Consider the following 23,217-nt stretch of genomic DNA (forward strand, 5'->3'; position numbering starts at 1 on the left):
TTTGTTCTGTTTTTACAATAGTGTAACGGCCTAAACGTCTATAGGTAGGAAATTAAAGAAATTAAGTTGCTTTTATTTGATGCAATACTATGCATTTTGACTTAGAAGAATATGTAACAAATGAAAAAAATATTTGTTACAACTTTCAGTGGGAAAAAACAGTGTAGTTGGATGAATCCATATTTAATTTCAATTTTTAAATATATAGATAAACATAAGTTTGAGATTCAACAAAATTAACTTTAGCTATTTTTAAATTATGATTAACTTTAAAAATGTTTTGAGCTTATCTAAAATTTTCTAGATTTTTCACAATAAATATTAACTACTTTTGTAATAAGGGTCAAAAACTGATTTTTTTCAAGGTAAGACAAGTGAGATTGCAACCATCAAGACAAACTAGCGAGACTGTTCCCTGACTCCCTGTCTCCCATCATCATGGCTCTTTTCCAGTTTCCTGATGCTCTCCCCACTCTGGCTCACATCCAGGTCGCTCCCAGTGCATGTCCCACTCACATCCCACCTCTTGAATCAGATTGACCCTGAAAACCATTCTGTGCTGTCTGCTACAAGCCCTGCAGCGAACCTGCCCAGTCCTCGGTCTGGAAACAGCATGTGCGCCACGAGTGTGTTTTCAGAAGTGCACGGCAGGTTGTAAATGTGTCCCTCCAGACATAGGTCCTCGGGCTCACCAGTTACAGGAATTCCATGAGATTGCAGGGCTTCCCACTTAAAGGCACCTTGTCCCTCGGTGGCACTACCCTGACTGTCATTCTCAGCCGCCTCCTTGGTCAGGCTCAGAGACAGGGGGCTATATTAGGACCTCCAGAGTCCTTGACTAGACCAGGACAAGAACATCTGAAAATACCTGTAGTGGGTGTCCCACAACCTTGTTAAGTGCATCACGTGGCAATTTTGCAAACTACTTGAAGTTTGCTCATGACTTAACTTCAACTCACTTAAAATTTTTTACATTTTGTAGTAAATTTTGTGAAGGAAAGTATTTTGTGAGAGTAGTTCAAATATTCTTTTTAAGATAGCTTCTGAAATCTCTCAAATAACCTCTCCCTCCACTCTACTGGAATCCAAGCTTGGAAGGAGATCACAGGTATAGCCAAAGGGCTTGCAGAGAACAGCACTCTTAGAGACACAATAATCAACTGCTGCTTGATGCCACATCCCTTTAAGACATGAAATCAGCACGACCTGGAGACCACCTGACCTTCTGATCGTCACCTCCTGGCTGTCCCCACATCCTACAATATCTTGTTTCCATACCAAAAAGAAACAATCCCCCATAACATGGGTGAGGGCAGAATACAATGATTGCTCTCACATACAATTATATCATGCTTCCAACTTTTTCAGAGTGTGTTCACATGTATCATTTCATGTAATTCTCACGTTTCTTATCCAGCATTGAACAGTGTACGGTGAAGATTAAGAGCATGTAATCAGAGAAGCTGGGTTATACTCCCAGCTCTGCAACTTACTAGTTGTATGCTCTTTCACATGTTACTTGGCCTCCCTGAGCTTCAGTTTCCTCTTCTGTAAAATGGTCCACAATGCCAAGCTTACAGACCTACTGTGAAGATTAGAGATAATATATGGTAAAGTATCCAGCACAATGCTTGGCACATTAATGGTTCTCAGTGAAGAGTAGCTACACAGAACAATTATATTCTCCATTTTATGGGAGTCCTTCAAAGCACCAGTGGAAAAGTTGGGAAACTACCTGTATTATCGCTACACAGTTACTTGAAAATAATCTTTCGAGGTTTAACTTATCCACTCCCTACTTCTCTTCACCACTGCCACTGCCTAGGTTTAGACCCTCCCCATCCTTCTCTTGAACTACCTGCCAAACTTCTAGCTGGCCTAGGGGGCCTCAATCTTTCCCCTCTCCAAGCCATGATCTTTAAGACTAAAAGCAAGGAACCGAAACTGAAGTTTCTTGCCTCCCAAAGAAAACTACACCAGTTCCCTACGGCCTGTTCCTCAATATGGCTTACAATGTCCTCATCTATTTCTTCTACATTTCATTTCTCATCATGCCTCCTTCCCCCCATCTACCGCATACAGTATGTGCCCCAGCAATTATGGCCATTTCACCACCCATTCCTGCTCCACACTCTGCTTGTGTTGTCTTTGCACCAGCCAGTACTTCTGCATGTCCCAACCTACTTTCTTTGCCTACAGATTTTGTTTTTCCTTTCAAAGCCCACTCAAATGCCATTTTCACTGTGAAGCCAATCTTCACTCCCCTAGATAATTACCACTGCCCTGTGGCTCCCAGGATGCATTGCACACCCTTCTGCTGCACACTCACCATGATGTCTTACAAATGACTGGTAACAAGTCTGTCTCTCCCTACTCCTCAAAAGGAAGGACTCCTAACAGCTAAGATTTACTGACTACCTACTACAAACCAGTTTCTCTTCCAAGCATTTTATATATATTATCACCTTTAATCTTCATGACAACCCTATAGGATACTCACTACTATTATCTCCATTTTATAGATAATTAAACTGAGGCTTAAAGATGTTAAGTAATCTGCCCAAGGGTGCAAGCTATCAGTGGCCAAGCCAGGATTCAAAATCAAAGCCCACACTCTTAACCACTACACCATACCATATCATAAACCTAGCATGGAACTCAGTACCTGGTAAGTTGTGATGTCTGTGTTACTTATCTCTTGCTATATAACAAAGTAACCCAAAATAGAGTGGTTCAAAACAATAAACATTTACTATCTCACAGTTTCTCTGGGTCAGGAATTCGGAAAGAGCTTATCTGGATGGTCTGTCTCAGGGTCTCTCATGCAACTGCTGTCAAGATGTCAGCATGGGCTGCAATCACCTGAAGGCTTGGCTGGACTGGAGGATACGCTTCCAAGATGGCAAGTGCGCATGGTGCCGGTCATGGGCAGGAGGCCTCAGGTCCTTCACATGTGGACCTCTCCACCAGCCGCCTGAGGGCCCTCATCACATGGTTGCTGGCTTCCCCCAGGGTGGTCAATCCAAGAGAGCAACACAGAAGCCATATGTCTTTTATGACCTAGCCTCAAAAGTCCCACTCTTTCATTCCCACAGTGTCCTATTAGTTACAGAGGTCAGCCTTATCCAGTGCTGGAGGGACTACACAGGGGTGTGAATACCAGGAAGTGAGCATCCTTGGGAGCTCTATAAATACTAAGTGAATGAGTAGAAAAAATTACTAAGAACTGCTCTGTCAGGATCTCTTCTAGATAACGAGAAGTCTGGATTAGGTGACCACTTAAGTTTCCTTCCTTCTAGCTTCAAAACTATGGGAGATTATTTTCAAATTCTCCCCAAATAGATTGTCAAGTGGATTCAGGGATTTAATTTCATTCAAGTCCAGTAGAGGCCGCAGGTGAGTATTTGCTAACTTGGCTTCCACTTTATGGTTTTAGGCAGAGTCAGCAAAGTATGAGAAATTCTACCAGTCTGAAACACAGTTATTTCCTTAACAGCAAAACAAATCTATGTTTGATTTTAGGATTAATTCTATAGTTCCATGCCAGAGTAAGCCCAGCCTCTGGACAAAGGCTTATCTTCTTTAGCAGAGTATCTGTGATTAAACTGAGGCAACTAAATCCCTTGTGTATAAGAGCAAAGATAATAAAAATCATTGGTTTTAGCCCTTAGGCCTTGCTTGTTTTCAAGCCAAGGTTTTATTTGCTTCAAATAATTCCTTAATATGATTTGAGACCTATGAAGATAAAAAACTAATATTGAAATGAGGCACTATGTGGATACACATTGATACTGAATACATGAAAAGAATTTTATTCTAAAGACCAGTCCATATTAGCAGAAATGAGAACCAAATGTTAGCAGCTCCCCCCTCACACTCACCCTCTCGCCTCCCATACCACCACCTGATTAGATTCAAAGTACTTTGGAAGCTGGATCAGAAACACCCTACGAGGCTCCCTAGATCCCATCCTCTCACAGTGCTCTACACCACAGATTGGCAAACTACAGCCATGTAAAGAGTTTTACTGGAGCACAATCACTCTCCTTTGTTTATGAATTGTCTATGGCTGCAACGGCAAAGTTGAGAATTTGCAACAGAGACCATATGGCTTGTAAAGCCAAAAATATTTACTATCATCTGGCCCTTTACAGAAAGCACTTGCCGATCCCTATACCTCTGGCGGCTTGGCCTGAGGTAACCTGTCATAAGCCCAAATGTCTATGCATGTTACATGCTACTCTAAAAACTTTAAAGGGAAAATGGGGGTATTACTGTTTATGTTGAGGCATTAATACATTCAGTAAAGGCACAAATTTTAATGGTAGAACACAGTGGGTTTTTACACAAGTGTCACCTGTGTAACCACCTCCCAGATCAAGATAATGTTTCCTATGCCCCCTCTCAGTCAATATTCCCCAAAACAAAGGTAGTCATTATTTTAACTTTTATCACTTAGAACACAGATTTGTTTGCCTATCCCTGAACTTCATACGCATGGAACCATGCAGTGTTTCACTGAGCATGAAGTCAGCAGCATTCTTACATACTGCAGCATGGAGTGGTATGTTCTTCTTCAGCGCTGTGCAATACTCAATTGTATGAATACACCACAATTCATTTACCTACTCTTCTGTTGATGGAGATTAGGTTCTTTCCAGGTTTTTGCTATTATGAATAAAGCCGCCATGAACATTTGTGTACATGTCTCTCAGTGGGCATAAGGATCCATTCATCTTATCAAGAGTGGAATTTCTGGGTAATAGGAGACATCAACAAACTGCCAACTATTTTTCCAAATCAGTTGTAATTTTTTAATGTACAAAAATATTGTTGTAATGTATAAAACCTCCTGAGATTCAAATACGCCCCCCTCCCCCACCACACACACACACAATCTTCATATTATGCTGTGTATCTTGTGACGGACTGGCTATCCCAGGCATTAGTGATGGCTGCGTCAGTTTCTGACTTACAAAACCCTGACCTTGACAATATGCTGCCACTTTTCAAATTGATCTTGTGAAATCCTACCAAAAACTCTGTGGACTAGGTAACCTCAACATGCGGCAAATGAAGACAAAAGGGCTCAGGAAGGAGAAACACCTTGACCAAGGTCATGCAACTAAATCAGTGGCACTCAAGGTCTCCCATTGAGGTTCTGTCTTCCTACTAAAAACAGGAAGACCAGCTCTGCATTAGAGTTAGGGAAGCACAAGCTTAGACACCAATAACCTCAGCTCCTTATTTTCCTGTTTACTTTATCAGCTAAAATATAATTAAATTCTACAACAGTTCCTGAGTATAACTCCCCATACAGCAGACTTAAATCATTATTTCACACTACACTCTATGTCTGAAGACATTGCTACCCGGCTTGACAAGGGCAGAAAAATAAGAAGCTATAACCACCCTGCAAAATCTAACACTGAAAGATTACCTCAAATCATAGGATTTCACATACAGGCATAGATTTGCAAAAACAAACAAACAAGCAAATAAACAAAAACCCTACAGGTTTTTCTATTTTCTACTCAAGTCTCTACTGCATGCAGAAGCTGACTTAAATGGCATAAATCAGAAAATGATAATGGGAACTGAATGAAATTCTCATAAATCACGTTACTAAGTATAGTTACATCTTAGATGTGAAACTCAATTAAACAGATGGCCACATGCTGTCAGAATCAGCCCCTAATCAATAAAGATGTTCATTTTAGGAAATCACCTTAATTTTTCACTTCTTCAGTGAAGCAAACAAAAGGCAGTTGGGGGCTAGAGGGAGTCCCAGGAAATCCAGTGGGGAAATGTATAAGAGGGAACTCCACCTGTCTTAATTTTTAGTCCAGAAAATCAGAAAGAGGAGAGAGAAAAAAAGTCACCCACAGGACTCCTTGTCATCTTGCCTGGGAATGTAATTTACAATGAGAGCAAGCACTGGTCATTAGGAAAATAGAAACAGCTTGAATCTCTTAATTACAATACTGCTTCAAATTGCTCATTCCAAACCCCCTCTGCTCATGAGCTTTCGAGAAACCACTAGGCTACCTGAGATGGCTGCTTCTTCAGCAAACCTCTAATAAGATCAGCTCTTCCCAGATAAGAAAAAGGCTGAGCAGGGGTGGATCCTGGAGAATTTAGACATACTTAAATCCTTCAAAGGGCAGTAAGCATTCACGGACATTGGAAAGTGAGTGTGGAAACACTGGTGAAAGAGTCTACCTCATAAGAACTGATCTATTACATTTGCTAGACTGGTGAAAATTTTGTCTACCAATGCCAAGAAGTGATGAAAATGAGAGTTGGTGAAAACACTTCTGTACTTTGAAACACTCACTCTGGAAAACATTTGGTGTCATCTAGTAAACTTGAGTATCTGCATACTCTACAAGCCAGTAATTCCACACCTAGTATATACCCCAAACACTTGTTTCAGCAGACATGTACGAGAATATTCAGAGCAACATTGTTCATAATAGCAAAAACCTGAGAAAAAGGGAACACAGGTCTGTAGAACAGATAAGCAATCTGGGGTACAGTCACACATGGAATGTTACACAGCAGGGAAAATGAAAAACCTACTGCCACATGCTACCTGGATCAATCTTAAAAACATGTCGAATGACAGCAGTTGCTTAAGATTGCATGCAATATAATACCATTTTTACTATGCTAAAAATAAGTAAAAATAAACAATATATTGCTTAGGGATACATAAATGGTTTAAAATTTACTTAAAAAAAACAGAAAATGATAAACACAAAAATCAGAATAGTGGTTACCTCAGTGGTGAGGAAGAGGAAAGGGATGAGGAGGAGCACAGACACATACAATGACATCAGGAATGTTCTGGTTCTTGGATGGGTGGTAGGTTCATAAACGTATATTTATTTTATCATGTTTTCTTCTATACTTTATAACTGTGTTCTAGCATGTTACATATATTCTTTTGCATGTACACAGTAACACATTTTCTTTTAAAATAGATAATCTAAAGAATTTTCTATCACCCAATAAGTTATTCCAAATGATTTATATAATTCATATTATATAAATATAACCTATATTATTATAAATAGTAGTTACAATTATTATCTAAAATATCAAAATTTCCCATGTAACACATGCAGCTCACTTCTCAACTCAGAGCTACAGCAAAGCATCATGTTGTATATTTTAAATATATAAAATTTTTATTTGTCAATTATACCTCAATAAAGCTGGGGGGGGGGTGGCAGAGAAGGCAATGGTATTTTCATGATGATAACACACTGCCAAGCGACTTCCCTGGTGGCACAGTGGTTAAGACTCTGCGCTCCCAATGCAGGGAGCCCAGGTTCCATCCCTGGTCAGGGAACCAGATCCCACATGCATGCCACAACTAAGAGTTCACATGCCACAACTAAGGAGCTGTCAAGCCACAACTAAGACCCAGCACAACCAAATAAATAATAAATATTTTTAAAAATAATAATAATACACCGCCAGCTGATTGTTCTCCTGTTCACTACTCTCCCAGACCAGTCCTGCACAGACTGCCATTCCCCAAAGTGGTCACATGAGGCTGACTCTAAGGAGATGTGCCTTCTGGGAGTGGGCTGCCCCTCTGGCCAGGGAGCCCTGGCCAGCACTGAGGACCTACCGTGAGTGGGTAGACAGGAAGCCTCACTGAGAAGGTGGCATTCAAGCAAAGATTTGAAGGAAGTGGGAGTGCAAACCATGCAGATCACTTGGGGAAGTTTTCCAAGGCAAAGAAAATCCTGAGTACAAATGCCTGGAAGGAAGAATGTCTCGTGCTCTACGAACAGGAAAGAGGCCAGCATGGCTGGACCAGAGGGGAGATGAAGACAGCATGATAAGAGGCTTCGGGGCCATTTCAAGTAATTTGGCTTTTATTCTGTGTGATATGGGATGCTGATAACGGGTTCTGAGCAAAGGAGGGACATGAGATGACTTTAAAACATCTTAAAATGACTGCAATATTATATTTAGGATAGACTGAAGGGGGAAAGTTCAGAAGCAGGGAGGCAAGTGAGGAGGCTATTACAAGGATTCAGGGGGCAGATGATGGGGACACGGTCAAGGATAGCAACTCCTTATAAATTCCATCTCCCGCATTCAACAAAGAGCTTAGAGACATGCTTAAAACCATGAGATTAGATGTGCTCACCATGCAAGACAGTGAAGGTAGAGACCAGAAGAGGTGCAGCGGGATGAGAAACCAGCAAGGGCTTCAGCAGGAGCAGCCCGCCCTCCCACAACAGGTCACCTGCCAACCTGCACTCGGTGTCTGTCACTCTCATCAATGTCTTCATACTCTTACTACAGATGGATGTACCTCTAGACAATACATAGACCTGTTCTGCAAGCTTTTCAAATCTCTTTATATGATATCATACTCCATATATTTTTCCAAGTTGTTTTTTTTTTTTTCTGCACACACAACCTATTATTTGTGAACTTCAACCATGTTAATACGTGTCACTCTGGTCACTCACTGTTCACCACTGTATGGCATGCCCTGGTGTGAACATGACACATTTGAGTCATTCTCCTTTGGAAGGCCACACAGGCTATTCCCCTTTTGCTGCTATTATAAACAATACTGCATCTCCTCATGTGAGACTTCTCTAGGGTACTGCTTCCCCAACTATGTAAGATTCACCTGGAGGGCTCGATAAAACAGATTTCTGAACCCCATGTGCAGGGTTTGTGAACAATAGGTCTAAGGTGGGGCCCAAGAATTTGCATTTCTAGCAAGTTCCCCTGGGACTCTGTTGCTGATAATCAGGGGACCACACTTTGAATAACAGAATCAGGGCACATGCCAAGAACTCAAATGACATTCACAGACATGCTGGCCCATCTTTGGCTTTTCTAGGCATTGCCCAATTGCGCAGCAAAGTGGGTTAACCAATGTACCTTTCCATCAGCAGTATGTGCTGCTGTCACCAACACTTGGTGCTGCCAGACTTTTAATTTGTGCCAATCTGAGCTTTAATATGTTTTTAACTTATAATGGTATTTACATTTATGTACCTAATACATGTAAATAAAAGAAAGTCAAGACTTTACATCCCAGTATTAATGAGAGCATTTCAAAGCTTTTCTAACAGCTTCTAAAATCTGCCCAGTTACCTGATTGTTTTTCCCATCAATTCTAGAAATAAAAAAACAAAAATCAGTAAGACCATTATGAAAGAAAAGTGGAAGCTTGTTCCTTTTCATGGCCAACATCAATGCAGTTTTATTTACTATAGTTGGTTTTTTTGTTAACAATGGTTACATAAAGCTTTTTTTAAAAAAAGAAAAAAACTTATGAGGTACAGCTGTAAAAAGGAACGAAATTGGGACAGTTGTAGAGACATGGATGGACCTAGAGACTGTCATACAGAGTGAAGTGAGTCAGAAAGAGAAAAACAAATACCATATATTAACACATATATGCAGAATATAGAAAAATGGTACAAATCAATCGGTTTGCAAGGCAGAAACAGAGACCCAGATGTAGAGAACAAACATATGGACACCAAGTGGGGAAAGCGGGGACGGTTGGGGGGAATGAACTGGGTGATTGGGATTGCCATATATACATTACTAATAAGAAAAAAAATATCAAATTGTACACTTTAAATATATGCAGTTTATTGTATGTCAATTGTATCTCAATAAAAGTTCTTTAAAAAAAACTTATGAGGTAAAGAGAATGAGGAAAATTGGACACATGGGTAGGGAAACAAACTTCCTTCACCAACATACCTGGACACCTCTCGGGGGTGGGGGGGGGAAAAAAACACTCTACTCTTAAATCACAGTCATGGAAAAGTTCTGTCCACTTTGTAGCACATTAACAAGGAGACAAGGAGCTGGTACTCACGGATCTGGTTGGTGGATGCACTGTAGAAGGCATTGACAGTGGTTGGATTTGTAAACCACCTGTAGAAAGAGAAACAGACAACACCAAGGGATCATCATTATCCAGGCAGGAGGGCAGTGAAACAAATACAATGTGGCGGGATTTATTAGCAAATAACCAGGGAACAATGGGGAAGTGGGACACTTGGGGAAATTATCACCTCAGTTTAGGGCTATAGCTCTGCTCAATGAACAATCTCATCCTAAACTGAACATGCCTGGTTATTCGCTGTTACTAACTCATGGAAAAAAGCACCAGTGCTTCTGAAACAGCTTTAATGAAAAATTGTAGAATCTAAAGAGATCTCCCTACAGATGGAAACAGCAACAAGCTGCTGTTTGGCAGGCCCTGTTCAATGCGTCCAAGGGACAGCTGAGTTTTCTATGCTGCATCACCTCTGACCTGTCCATTAAAGGTTTGAGACTGGTGACAACATAGAAGTCCATGTAAAGAGATAATAAAGCACAACCACGCTACCCAGAGGGTATGCCTGGTCCAGTATAAACTTTACTGATTTAAGCACCAAAAGATCTAATGGCTCATCCTGGCTCTATCATTAAGTAGCCAGGTTGTGGTGGAAAACTCGCCTATCTTCCTGGGGTTCAGTTTCAGCTATGAAACTAAGCTACTGCACTAAGAGATTTTGGGGGGTACCTTCCAGCTATGAAGAGTCTACACTGCATTTTAAATGCACAGGAGGTTACTTAGATCAGACTCAGCAAATTTTTTCTGTAAACAGATCGTAAACATTTAGGCATTTCGTGGACCAAGAGGCAAAATCAAGGATGTTATACAGGTACTTCTTTCGTGAGAGAAAACTTTCTATAACGTTCCACTGATGAAAGTCAAAATATAATAATCGAGTACAAATTTTGGTAATACAGGCCTTTTAATGAGAAGAATGAAATTCTTTAGGGGCAGGAGAACATTATGCTTTGAGGTTCAAAATCAGTGCTTCCTAACATCAAATCGACGACGGACATTTATCTCTAAAGATCATTCTTAGCTCATGGGCTGTACAAAACCAGGCAGCAGGCAAGATTTAGGCCTCAAGCCATAGTTTGCTGACCCCAACTTAGGTGCCTGTGAGTTTCAGGCACTGCCCTTTATGATTAAAACCAAGCATTTGTCTTAAGCTAAACTGCTCAAAATAAACTCATATAAATCCCTTTTCAGAACAATCATTTTACCAATTTATGTCTAAGAATAATTACGTCAGACTAATAAGTCATGTCAGACTAACATGAAACCGGTAGGAAATCCAAGTGTTGATTCTAGTTGGTCCAGCCATACCTTCTCCCCTTACAAAGAAGTCCATGACTGTCATCCTATTATTATCATTAGTGGTAGCAGCAGCAGCTAACATTCACTGAGCACTTACTATGTCCTACATATTTTCTAGTCATAGGTTTTCCTTATAGAAACTATAGGAATTATTAGTCTATCTTACAGGAAAGGACAATGAGACTTACAAGCTTTATATACTTGCAGAAGGTCTAGTCTGACTTCAAACCAGTTCTCTTAAGTATTATGTTACACTGGAGACATCACTCGAAGTCAAGAAAGAGTGCCTCCTCTTGTCAAAGCTGAAACCTATACTCAAGTCCATAAAATGTATATTCTTTTCCTTCAAATCTAGGATTAATAAACCTTCACATTTGACACAAATTTACTGGCTGGGTTACTTTTCTGAGGAGAAAAGTACAGGGGAAAGCACTTTTATTGATCTAATGTCACTACCTCTAGTAGGTACAATTATGGCCCCCCCAAAAGATGTCCGTGCCCTAATCCCCGGAACCTGTGAATATATTACATTTCATGGCAAAAAAGACTTTGCAGATGTAAATAAGGTCAAGGAGCTTAACATAAGGCAATTATCCTAGATTCCCAGGTTGGCCCAACCTAATCACATGAGTCCTTAAACATGGGGAACCTTCTCTGGCTGGAATCCTAGAGGTGCAACAGGGAAGAAAGTCAGAAGAGACACTGCAGAATGGGAAGTCAGAGAGACTCCAAGGATGAGAAGGATTCAACATGCTGTGGCTGGCTGTGAGATGCAGGGACCACGTGCAAGGAGTGGAGAGAGTCCTCTAGGAGCTAAGAGTGGCTCCCAGCTGACAGCCAGCAAAGAAGTAGGAACCTCAGTTCTACAACCACAAGGAACTGGATCTGCCAACACCTGAATGAGACTGGAAGAGGATTCTTCTCAGAGGCTCCTGCTAAGAGCCCAGCCGTGATTTCGACCTTATGAAAACTGGAGCTGAGAAACCAGCCAAGCCATCCCACATTTCTGACCTACAGACCTGTGAGGGAGTACATTTGTGTTGTTCTGAGTTGCCGATAAGATTGTGGTGATTCGTTACAGCAGCAACAGAAAACTAATACACAAAGAACCCAGCATTTGTATGTCTGCTCTTTGGGTCAAGAAGGGAGAATCCAAGTGCCTCTCAACTTGGCTTCTAAATGACACTGGACTGAACCACAATATGTACCAAAGATAATGTGTATTCCTAGAGCTCAGCTCTCCTCTTCCCATCCCTCCCAACTCCCCTCCCTTTAGCAAAGAATAAACTTTCAAATCATTAGGTAAGAGCCATGTAGGAACAATGTTTCTAACTTCCCATGGACAAAGGCAGACAAAACAAAGAAGTCAAACAACCAGATGGAGCCTGATGGGGCCTCTGAAGCTTCAGCAAGAATTCCTAAAACATCTTGTGAGAGGCATGATCTCACCTTTCCTGACTTCCCAGAGCTCCTGCTGACTATAGGACATGTTTGGAGCCCTGATTATACCCCGAGTTGATACTACGTAGCTGCACTAACAGAGCCTACCAGCTGTGGGTGCTATTATTTCTTCTGATTGGACAGTATCCACACCAAGCCAGCTGTTAAATATTTTGTATATCTCCCTGAATATATCTGAGTTTATTATATATTTAGTTTTACTATTCTCTAATGTAAGGCTACCTGTGCTGGTTTAAATATGTTTGTAATTTGTTTTTACACTCCTCCCATTAAGAAGTGGACTCTAAATCCCTCTCCTCTTGATTATGAACTAGTCTTGGTGACTCAGTTCTAAAGCATACAATGCAGTGGAAATGACACCACACAATTTCCGATGCTAGGCAATTAAAGGCAATAGAAGCTCCCTCTGGTAAACACATGTGCACTCTCCCTCCTCCTTTTTCAGGAAACTTGCTCTTCAAACTTTCTTGTTCAATCAGCACGCCACAAAGAAGCCCAGGAAACATGAAGAGGCCATAGCAGGCCTTCCAGGCAACAGCCAGCATCAACCACTAGACTAGGAGAGGGAGCGTCACATGTGACTCCAGCCCCAGCCACTATCTGACTGCAACTACATGCAACACCATGAGCAAGAACCACCCACCTGGGCCTAGTGACTACCAGAACCATGTGAGAAGAATGAATAATTACTGTTGCTTTAATCCTCTAACTTTGGGGGTGGTTCATTACATAGCAATAGATAACTGAAACACTGAAAAGCTGGCTGTCCACAGATTAAGTCCTACCCAGTGGGTTGAATTTTCCCAGAAAAATGTTTTATTTGCCCAACACGATGGCTGTTTAAAGTACCGAACTGGAATTCCTTTTAAATAAAGCGTGCAATCACTAGTTCTCAATGGTCTCCACCACTTCCTAATATTTACACCTGTCTACGTCAACATTTGTTAACTGATTGGGCCCTGAAGGCATATAAGTTTGCACAACTTACCTCCCAACAAGATTTTAAGTTCCTTATGGGCTAAGACTATTGCCCAGTAGTATATGCTGAGCAAAAATTCATTAAATCTATTTAAATGAATGTATTGCTATGTACACATCTACTTACATAAACAGTGTCATTCACGTGCTTTAATTCTTTTTATTATGTCTTTAGGAAGTTCCTGCAGTCTGTGTCTGGGGAAGGATTTAGTAGATAAGGTAGGAAGAGGTCTTGTATAAATTTCAAAAATATATGGAGATGAAATTATACTAGACAATGGGGTACATAAAAACAGTGTGATGATGAAATACGATAATCTAAAGAAAAAGACGTTGATACCCTGATTTCTTTGGACCATATAAAATAGATATACATCAGGCTAAAGTTTTACATTTTACCTATTAACTCTTAAAGATAGTCTAGGGCACATGGAACGGAAAAATCATAGAGTATTTATTGCTTTATTTCACATATCCTGTAGATTGTATCCATCCCATTCCATGCTGTAGATAATTCTGGGCAGGGCCATAATTTGTATAGACATTTGATGTATTTTTACACATTTTTCAGAAGATAGAGAAAAAAATCCAGACATGTTTGGTCACAGTAGAACGAGAGTGAGTTAATAGGGAGGCTGGCTTAAAATCATTTCTGTCAAAGAAAGAGGATCCTGAGGGAAAGAAATTACTTTTGACTCAAGCTGAGCAGTGAAGTAAATCCTCTATTTTTAAGCAAGCTGATGAAGTGACAATTCTGAGAACCAACCCCTAAATATGTACCTTCAGGGATGACCACCCAATTAATTTCATTCTTGCTGACATTTCCCATCGCGTTAGAAACTTCTTAATGCACATTAGTGCAGCTAAAATGGATTCCATGAGAATGAAAGATAAAGGGTGTTTATCTCCTATACCCACAAAGAAGCAAATGTTATTTCAGGGCTTCGTGAAACTATAACCATGATGTGCTATTTGAAGTAAACTAGTGTAGTGGAGCTACTCCAGAATCATCCTCATTCGATTAACTAATGAATTTTCAGACCTAAAAGATGTCAATTAAAGTCGATGGGTATCACCACAATGCCTGAAAAAGACCCACTCGAAATTTCTTTAAAAATGACTATCATATCACTTTACCCTGCAAAGGGAATCTTAAATTTCCTAAAGTTGCTTTCCCTGAAATAGACATATGGTCTGAGAAATTACTATCACTGCACTGATTTTCATTCCAGGAGAACTTTTCCAGAAACATTAACCAATTTAATGTCCTTGTGAAAGAGGTATTTGTTTTCATTGACAGAGAAGAAAAAGACACAAATCACACAGTTTGCTTAAGCCCACAGTCAGCCAGCACTTTTCCAAGGCGTAAATATTAGAAATAGTCAAGGCCATTAGAATCTTACAGCTCATCAGTATTTTAGGATGATGTTAAAAATGACACATTTAGGAGTTTTTCAATTAGAAACCCAAGCCTTGCTACACACCCAAATGAATAATGACATTCTGAAATTAAAGAATTAACTTGACAGCATCTCCAATATAGAAGAATCCCTGAGAAGACCCTGAAAGTTCACAAAAACACTGATGAGAAGTTTGAATTTTTCATAAGTTGCAAAAACAAGAGTTTGAACTTATCTGAAGTAGACCTGAAAGGGCAGGAAGATTTACACATTACATGTAGATAGATGCTCATTGAGATACTGGAAACTATCTGAAGTCGTGAGATTTGAAAAGCTAGTTTTAGAACCCTAAGTCTAAAATTTCTGTTGAATAATTTAGGTCAGAAATGAAACAGGCGAGATGGACTGAGAGATACTGTGATGAGAGGAGAAAATCAAGGACAGTGGAGCAGATGGCTTCACATCAGCTATATGTCATTTCCAAAGAAGTTCTAAAGCCTTCTGCTTTCTTCCTTTGTGCTTTCGAGTAGAGTCAGGGATAGGTAAGGGGAATGGTTCAGCTTTAGGCCTACTCCTTAAAGTCAAACACTTTTAACTTACGTTATAGGTGCATGTTGTAAGAAGATCTGAAGGACAGAGAGCGGGATGGCTAGATGGGAACCATGGCTAAGAGGGAGAGGCGTAATCACGGCTTAAGACGAGGGAGGGTAAAGGGCCCAGAGTTTTTCTAGAGGCCAGAACAGAGGAGGGAGTTGGAAGAGAGAGTACCGAGAGACTCAGAGAGCATAAAAAGAGCCAGCCAAACATCTGAAGACCAGAATATCAGCCAAGGTTAAAACACAGGCCTTGAAAAAAAAAATTGGGCCATGGAAGTCAGGCTTCCAGCTATGACACTATAAAAAGGTCAACATATTCTTTCCACAAAAACCAAGTATAAAAATGGACAAAACTGTCAACAAACAACCATTTTAGGGCCCTGGGAATTGATCAAAGGCAAACAACACACTGAAAAACATTTAATTTTGAAAAACTGCTAGAACTTAAGAGAAAGTAAAACAGGAGCCTGTGGTCTTCTTGCCTGGGACTGCTCCCATCCCTCCCAGCTCGATCAGTGAGAACTTATTTTCTTAGGATAGGCCTGGCTGGAAAATCAGCAGCTTTGTTGCCACAGGGGGTGAACTCACTTGGGGTAGGGGTAAAAACTTGCATCTATGCCAGCAAAAACTGATAAACTTGGTAGAAAACAAATGAGGAAAGCTCACAGCTTTGCTAACCTAAGTTACAGTTCCCATTGGGAAAGTGATAGATCAGCCAGAAATTTAAAAGGGAGATAGCTGAACTGAAAGAGTCATAGAAGGGTGAGATAAGTTCTCCATACATGCCTGACTGCCTGGGAAACTAGGCATGTGTACATGGGAGACCCAAGAGAGCCCAGTGGAAAGTAAACTCCAAGGGTGACTGAGAACAGCTTGTGACTTTGAATGCACTCCCAACCCCCACACAGATCAACTGGCAGAGGGCAGAAGCCCTACAGGTTCAAGGTGTTTGAGCACAAGATCTGCCCTCATCCCCAGCTGAGGACTAAGCTTTGCAGAAACAAGGACAACCTCCATGAAGTGAGGCTAAAAAATAAAAATAAGAATTTAAAAAATGAGTAGAGACATCCATGGCCACATACTGTAGCAGAGTAAGTGTACAGTGTAAGTACTGTACAGTGTAAGTCCAGGAAAGTTACTTTTAAAGTTACTTTTTAAAAAGCCTCAGAAAGGAGAGAGAAAAGATGGCGGCGAAGTAGAGAGACGTGGAGTGCATCCCTCTCCACAGATGCATTGGGAATGCACGAAAGGACGCAGTAATTCCCACAGAGAACCAGCTGAACACCAGCAGATGGCCTCGGACACCAGAAAGGACTGCAGGGAGCCCAACATAGCCGCTAAGTTTTTGGTAGTACGGATAATATATCTCTCATACTTTCCTTTCATCCCTATCTTTTATACATTCCTATTCCTTTCTTTTTATTTGCATATTTCCAACCACATTACGCTCTTCTGTTCCCCTTTCTTCCAGCCATTTTAAGTTTATTTTATCTTAACATACCTATAAGCAACACTATCAGTCTGCTCAGACTCCTTGCTCTATTCTCCAGATGACGCACCGCCTTGGTATTTAATATTAGGCTTTTGTCTTTATCTTAGTTCTTAGTACAGTTGTCTAATTACATTCTGAGAATCTCCATTCTCTCTGGTGGTACTCTGGCTCTTTTCTATATTTGATCCTAGCTTACAAAATCTCTCTGGATTAATGTTTGTATGTGTAAGGTGTTATTTGTTTGTTTGTTTGCTTTTGCTTTTGTCTCTGATTTGTTCTGTTTCAGTTGTCAATTTCTGTTGGGTTTCTCTTTGAATATCTGATAGCACACTGGGGTTCTGTCAGGTCTTTCTAGAGCCTTATGTCCTAACGGATTCAGTAATTGTGTGTCTTATACATGTATGTGTTTCCTAGACTTAATATTCATTTAATCTAATACTCGGACATTAGTGTGAGGCTTGGACAGTCTTCTATAAACACCTCTATCACCAGGACAAGCAACCCCAAAAGTCTGGACAAACATGAGGAAACAAAGAAACACCATGCAGGCAAAGGAGCAGGAAAAAAACCCACAAGACCAAATAAATGAGGAGGAAAGAGGAAAAATGCCTGAAAAAGAATTTAGAGTAATGATAGTAAAAATGATACAAAATCTCGATAACAAAATAGAGAAAGTACAAGAAACAGTTCATAAGAACTCAGAAAAACAAACAGCAATGGACAACAAAATAACGGAAATTAAAAATACTCTAGATGCTATAACCAGCAGAACGACTGAGGCAGAAGAACGAATAAGTGAGTTGGAAGATAGAATGGGGGAAATAAACACCACAGAGCAGGAAAAAGAAAAAAGAATAAAAAGATTAGAAGACAGTCTCAGAGACCTCAGTGATAACCTTAAATGTACCAACATTCGAATTATAGGCATCCCAGAAGAAGAAGACAACAAGAAAGGGTCTGAGAAAATATTTGAAGAGGTTATAGTGGAAAACTTCCCCAACATGGGAAAGGAAATAATTCACCAAGTCCAAGAAGCACAGAGAGTCCCATACAGAATAAACCCAAGGAGGAATACACCAAGACACATATTAATCAAACGAACGACAATTAAACACAAAGAAAAAATATTAAAAGCAGCAAGAGAAAAGCAACAAACAACACATAAGGGAAAACCCATAAGGATAACAGCTGACCTTTCTACAGAAACTCTGCAGGCCAGAAGGGAATGGCAGGATATACTGAAAGTCCTGAAAGAGAGAAACCTACAGCCAAGGATACTCTACCCAGCAAGAATCTCATTCAGATTTCAGGGAGAAATCAAAAGCTTTCCAGACAAGCAAAAGTTAAGAGACTTCAGCACCACCAAACCAGCCTTACAACAAGTGCTAAAGGAACTTCTCTAAGTAGGAAACACAAGAAAAGGAAAACACCTACAAATACAAACCCAAAACAATTCAGAAAATGGTAATTGGAACACACATGTCAATAATCACTTTAAATGTAAATGGATTAAATGCTCCAACCAAAAGACACAGACTGGCTGAATGAATACAAAAACAAGACCCTTCTATATGTTGCCTACAAGAAACCCACTTCAGACCAAGGGATACATATAGGCTGAAAGGAAAGGGATGGAAAAAGATATTCCATGCACACGGAAGTCAAAAGAAAGCTGGAGTAGCAATACTCATGTCAGACAAATTAGACCTTAAAGTAAAGACTATTAAAAGAGACAAGGAAGGACACTCCATAATGATCAAGGGATCCATTCAAGAAGAACAGATCACAATGGTAAATATCTATGCCCCCAATATAGGAGCACCTCAATACACAAGGCAAATGCTAACAGCTATAAAAGGGGACATCGACAGGAACACAATAATAGTGGGAGACTTGAACACCCCACTTACATCAATGGACAGATCATCCAAACAAAAAATAAACAAAGACACACAAGCTTTAAATGACACATTAGACCATCTCGACTTCATTGATATTTATAGGACATTCCATCCAAAAACGACAGACTACACTTTCTTCTCAAGTGCACACGGAACATTCTCCAGGATAGATCACATCTTGGGTCACAAATCAAACCTCAGCAAATTCAAGAAAATTGAAATCATATCAAGCATCTTCTCAGACCACAACACCATGAGACTAGATATCAATTACAGGAAAAAAAATGCAAAAAATACAAACACATGGAGGCTAAACAATTCACTCCTAAACAACCAAGGAATCACTACAGAAATCAAAGAGGAAATCAAAAAATATCTAGAAACAAATGACAACGAAAACACAACAACCCAAAACCTATGGGACACAGCAAAAGCAGTTCTAAGAGGGAAGTTTATAGCAATACAGTCCTACCTTGAGAAACAACAAAATTATCAAATAAACAACCTAACCTTACACCTAAAACAACTAGAGAAAGAAGAACAAAGAAACCCCAAAGTGAGCAGAAGGAAAGAAATCATAAAGATCAGAGCAGAAATAAATGAAAAAGAAAGGAGAGAAACCATAAGAAAAATAAATAAAACTAAAAGCTGGTTCTTTGAGAAGATTAACAAAATTGATAAACCATTAGCCAGACTCATCAAGAAAAAAAGGGAGAAGATGCAAATCAACAGAATTAGAAATGAAAAAGGAGAAGTAACAACGGACACCTCAGAAATATAAAACATCATGAGAGACTACTACAAGCAACTAGATGCCAATCAATTGGATAACCTGGAAGAAATGGATACATTCTTAGAAAAATACAATCTTCCTAGACTGAACCAGGAAGAAATAGAAACCATGAACAGACCAATCACAAGTACGGAAATTGAGGCAGTGATTAAAAATCTCCCAACACACAAAAGCCCAGGACCAGATGGGTTCACAGGCGAATTCTATCAAACATTTAGAGAAGAGTTAACACCTATCCTTCTCAAACTCTTCCAAAATATTGCAGAAGGCGGAGCACTCCCAAACTCATTCTACGAGGCTACCATCACCCTGATACCAAAACCAGGCAAAGATGTCACAAAAAAAGAAAACTACAGACCAATATCACTGATGAATATAGATGCAAAAATCCTCAACAAAATACTAGCTAACAGACTGCAACAGCACATTAAAAAAATCATACACCATGATCAAGTGGGGTTTATCCCTGGGATGCAAGGATTCTTCAATATACGCAAATCAATCAACGTGATACATCATATCAACAACTTGAAGGATAAAAACCATATGATCATCTCAATAGATGCAGAAAAAGCTTTTGACAAAGTTCAACATCCATTTATGATAAAAGCTCTCCAGAAAATGGGCATAGAAGGAAATTACCTCAATATAATAAAAGCCATATATGCAAAACCAAAAGCCAACATCGTTCTCAATGGGGAAAAACTGGAAGAATTCCCTCTAAGAACAGGAACAAGACAAGGGTGACCACTCTCACCACTAATATTCAACATAGTTTTGGAAGTTTTAGCCACAGCAATCAGAGAAGAAAAAGAAATCAAAGGAATCCAAATTGGAAAAGAAGAAGTAAAATTGTCACTCTTTGCAGATGACATGATATTATATATAGAAAACCCTAAAGACTCTACCGGAAAACTGCTAGCACTAATGGATGAGTTTAGTAAAGTAGCAGGATACAAAATTAATGCACAGAAATCTCTTGCATTCCTATACACTAACAACGGAAGAGCAGAAAGAGAAATTAAGGAAACTCTCCCATTCACCATTGCAACAAAAAGAATAAAATACCTAGGAATAAACCTGCCTAAGGAGGCAAAAGATCTGTATGCAGAAAACTTTAAGACACTGATGAAAGAAATCAAAGACGACACAAACATATGGAGGGACATACCATGTTCCTGGATTGGAAGAATCAACATCGTGAAAATGACTGTACTACCCAAAGCAATTTACAGATTCAATGCAATCCCGATCAAATGACCAATGGCATTTTTCACAGAACTAGAGCAAGAAATCTTACGATTTGTATGGAAATGCAAAAGACCCCGAATAGCCAAAGCAATCTTGAGAAGGAAAAATGGAGTTGGTGGAATCAGGCTTCCTGACTTCAAACTATACTACAAGGCCATAGTGATCAAGACAGTATGGTACTGGCACAAAAATAGAAAGGAAGATCAATGGAATAGAATAGAGAACTCAGAAGTAAGCCCAAACACATATGGGCACCTTATCTTTGACAAAGGAGGCACGAATACACAATGGAAAAAAGACAGCCTCTTCAATAAGTGGTGCTGGGAAAATTGGACAGCAACATGTAAAGAATGAAATTAGAACACTTCCTAACACCATACACAAAATTAAACTCAAAATGGATTAAAGACCTACATGTAAGGCCAGACACTATAAAACTCCTAGAGGAAAACATAGGCAGAACACTCTATGACATCCATCAAAGCAGGATCCTTTTGGACCCACCTCCTAGAATCATGGAAATAAAATCAAGAATAAACAAATGGGACCTCATGAAACTTAAAAGTTTTTGCACAGTAAAAGAAACCATAAACAAGACTAAAAGGCAACCCTCAGAATGGGAAAAAATAGTTGCCTATGAAACAACGGACAAAGGATTAACCTCCAAAATATACAAGCAGCTCATGAAGCTTAATACCAAAAAAGCAAATAACCCAATCCACAAATGGGCAGAAGACCTAAATAGACATTTCTCCAAAGAAGACATACAGATGGCCAACACACACATGAAAAGATGCTCAACATCACTCATCATCAGAGAAATGCAAGTCAAAGCCACAATGAGGTATCACCTCACACCAATCAGAATGGCCATCATCACAAAATCTGGAAACCACAAATGTTGGAGAGGGTGTGGAGAAAAGGGAACTCTCCTGCACTGGTGGTGGGACTGTAAGTTGGTACAGCCACTATGGAAAACAGTTTGGAGGTTCCTTAAAAAACTACAAATAGAACTCCCATATGATCCAGTAATCCCACTCCTGGGCATATACCCAAAGAAAACCATAATCCCAAAAGAAACGTGTACCATAATGTTTATTGCAGCACTATTTACAATAGCCAGGACATGGAAGCAACCTAAATGCCCATCCACAAATGAATGGATACAGAAGATGTGGCATATATACACAATGGAATATTACTCAGCTATAAAAAGGGATGAGATGGAGCTATATGTAATGAGGTGGATAGAACTACAATCTGTCATACAGAGTGAAGTAAGTCAGAAAGAGAAAGACAAATATTGTATGCTAACTCACATATACGGAATCTAAAAATGGTACTGATGAACTCAGTGACAAGAACAAGGATGCAGATACAGAGAATGGACTGGAGAACTCGAGGTATGGGAGGGGGCGGGGGGTGAAGGGGAAACTGAGACGAAGCGAGAGAGTAGCACAGACATATATATACTACCAACTGTAAAATAGATAGTCAGTGGGAAGTTGTTGTATAACAAAGGGAGTCCAACTCGAGGATGGAAGATGCCTTAGAGGACTGGGGCGGGGAGGGTGGGGGGGACTCGAGGGGGGGGAGTCAAGGAAGGGAGGGAATACGGGGATATGTGTATAAAAACAGATGATTGGACCTGGTGTACCCCCCCCCAAAAAATAATAAAAATAAATAAATAAAAATAAAAATAAAAAGCCTCAGAAAAATAAATCAGAATCCACAGTTGCTACAATATATTATCTAAAATGTCATTTTCAACAATGACAAAAAATCATGTTAAAAGAAAAAGTGTAGAAAAACCCAATCAACAAAAATTGACTCTGAGTGAGCCCAGATGTTGGATTTAGCAAAGACTTGAAAGCAGCCATTATAAATTAGTTCAAAGAATTAAAATAAACTATTCAAACAATTAATGGAAAATATGGTGACAACGGCAACAAAGAATCGTTAACAAAGAAATAGAAACTATTTTTTTTTTAAAAATGGAACTTCAGGAGCTGAAAAGTGCAATAATCAAAATGAGAAATGTGTTGATGAGTCAACAGCAAATTTGAGAATGCAGAAGAAAGAACTGGTGAATTTGAAGATGGATCAATAGAAATTATCCAATCTGGAGAAGAGAGAGAAAACAAC

General features: G+C 39.7%; 1 protein-coding gene across 1 annotated transcript in view; it reads right to left on the reverse strand.

The window, feature by feature from the left end:
* The window catches only part of PHEX (phosphate regulating endopeptidase X-linked), a 208,118-nt gene that overhangs the window by 46,178 nt on the left and 138,723 nt on the right, over positions 1 to 23,217 (reverse strand). Inside the window, exon 15 of the mRNA XM_057718360.1 lies at positions 9,878 to 9,936. Coding sequence (XP_057574343.1) covers positions 9,878 to 9,936 — 59 coding nt within the window. The remainder of the gene's footprint in view (positions 1 to 9,877; positions 9,937 to 23,217) is intronic.

This window comes from Hippopotamus amphibius, chromosome X (assembly GCF_030028045.1).
Source record: "Hippopotamus amphibius kiboko isolate mHipAmp2 chromosome X, mHipAmp2.hap2, whole genome shotgun sequence".
Taxonomy (NCBI): Eukaryota; Metazoa; Chordata; class Mammalia; order Artiodactyla; family Hippopotamidae; genus Hippopotamus; species Hippopotamus amphibius.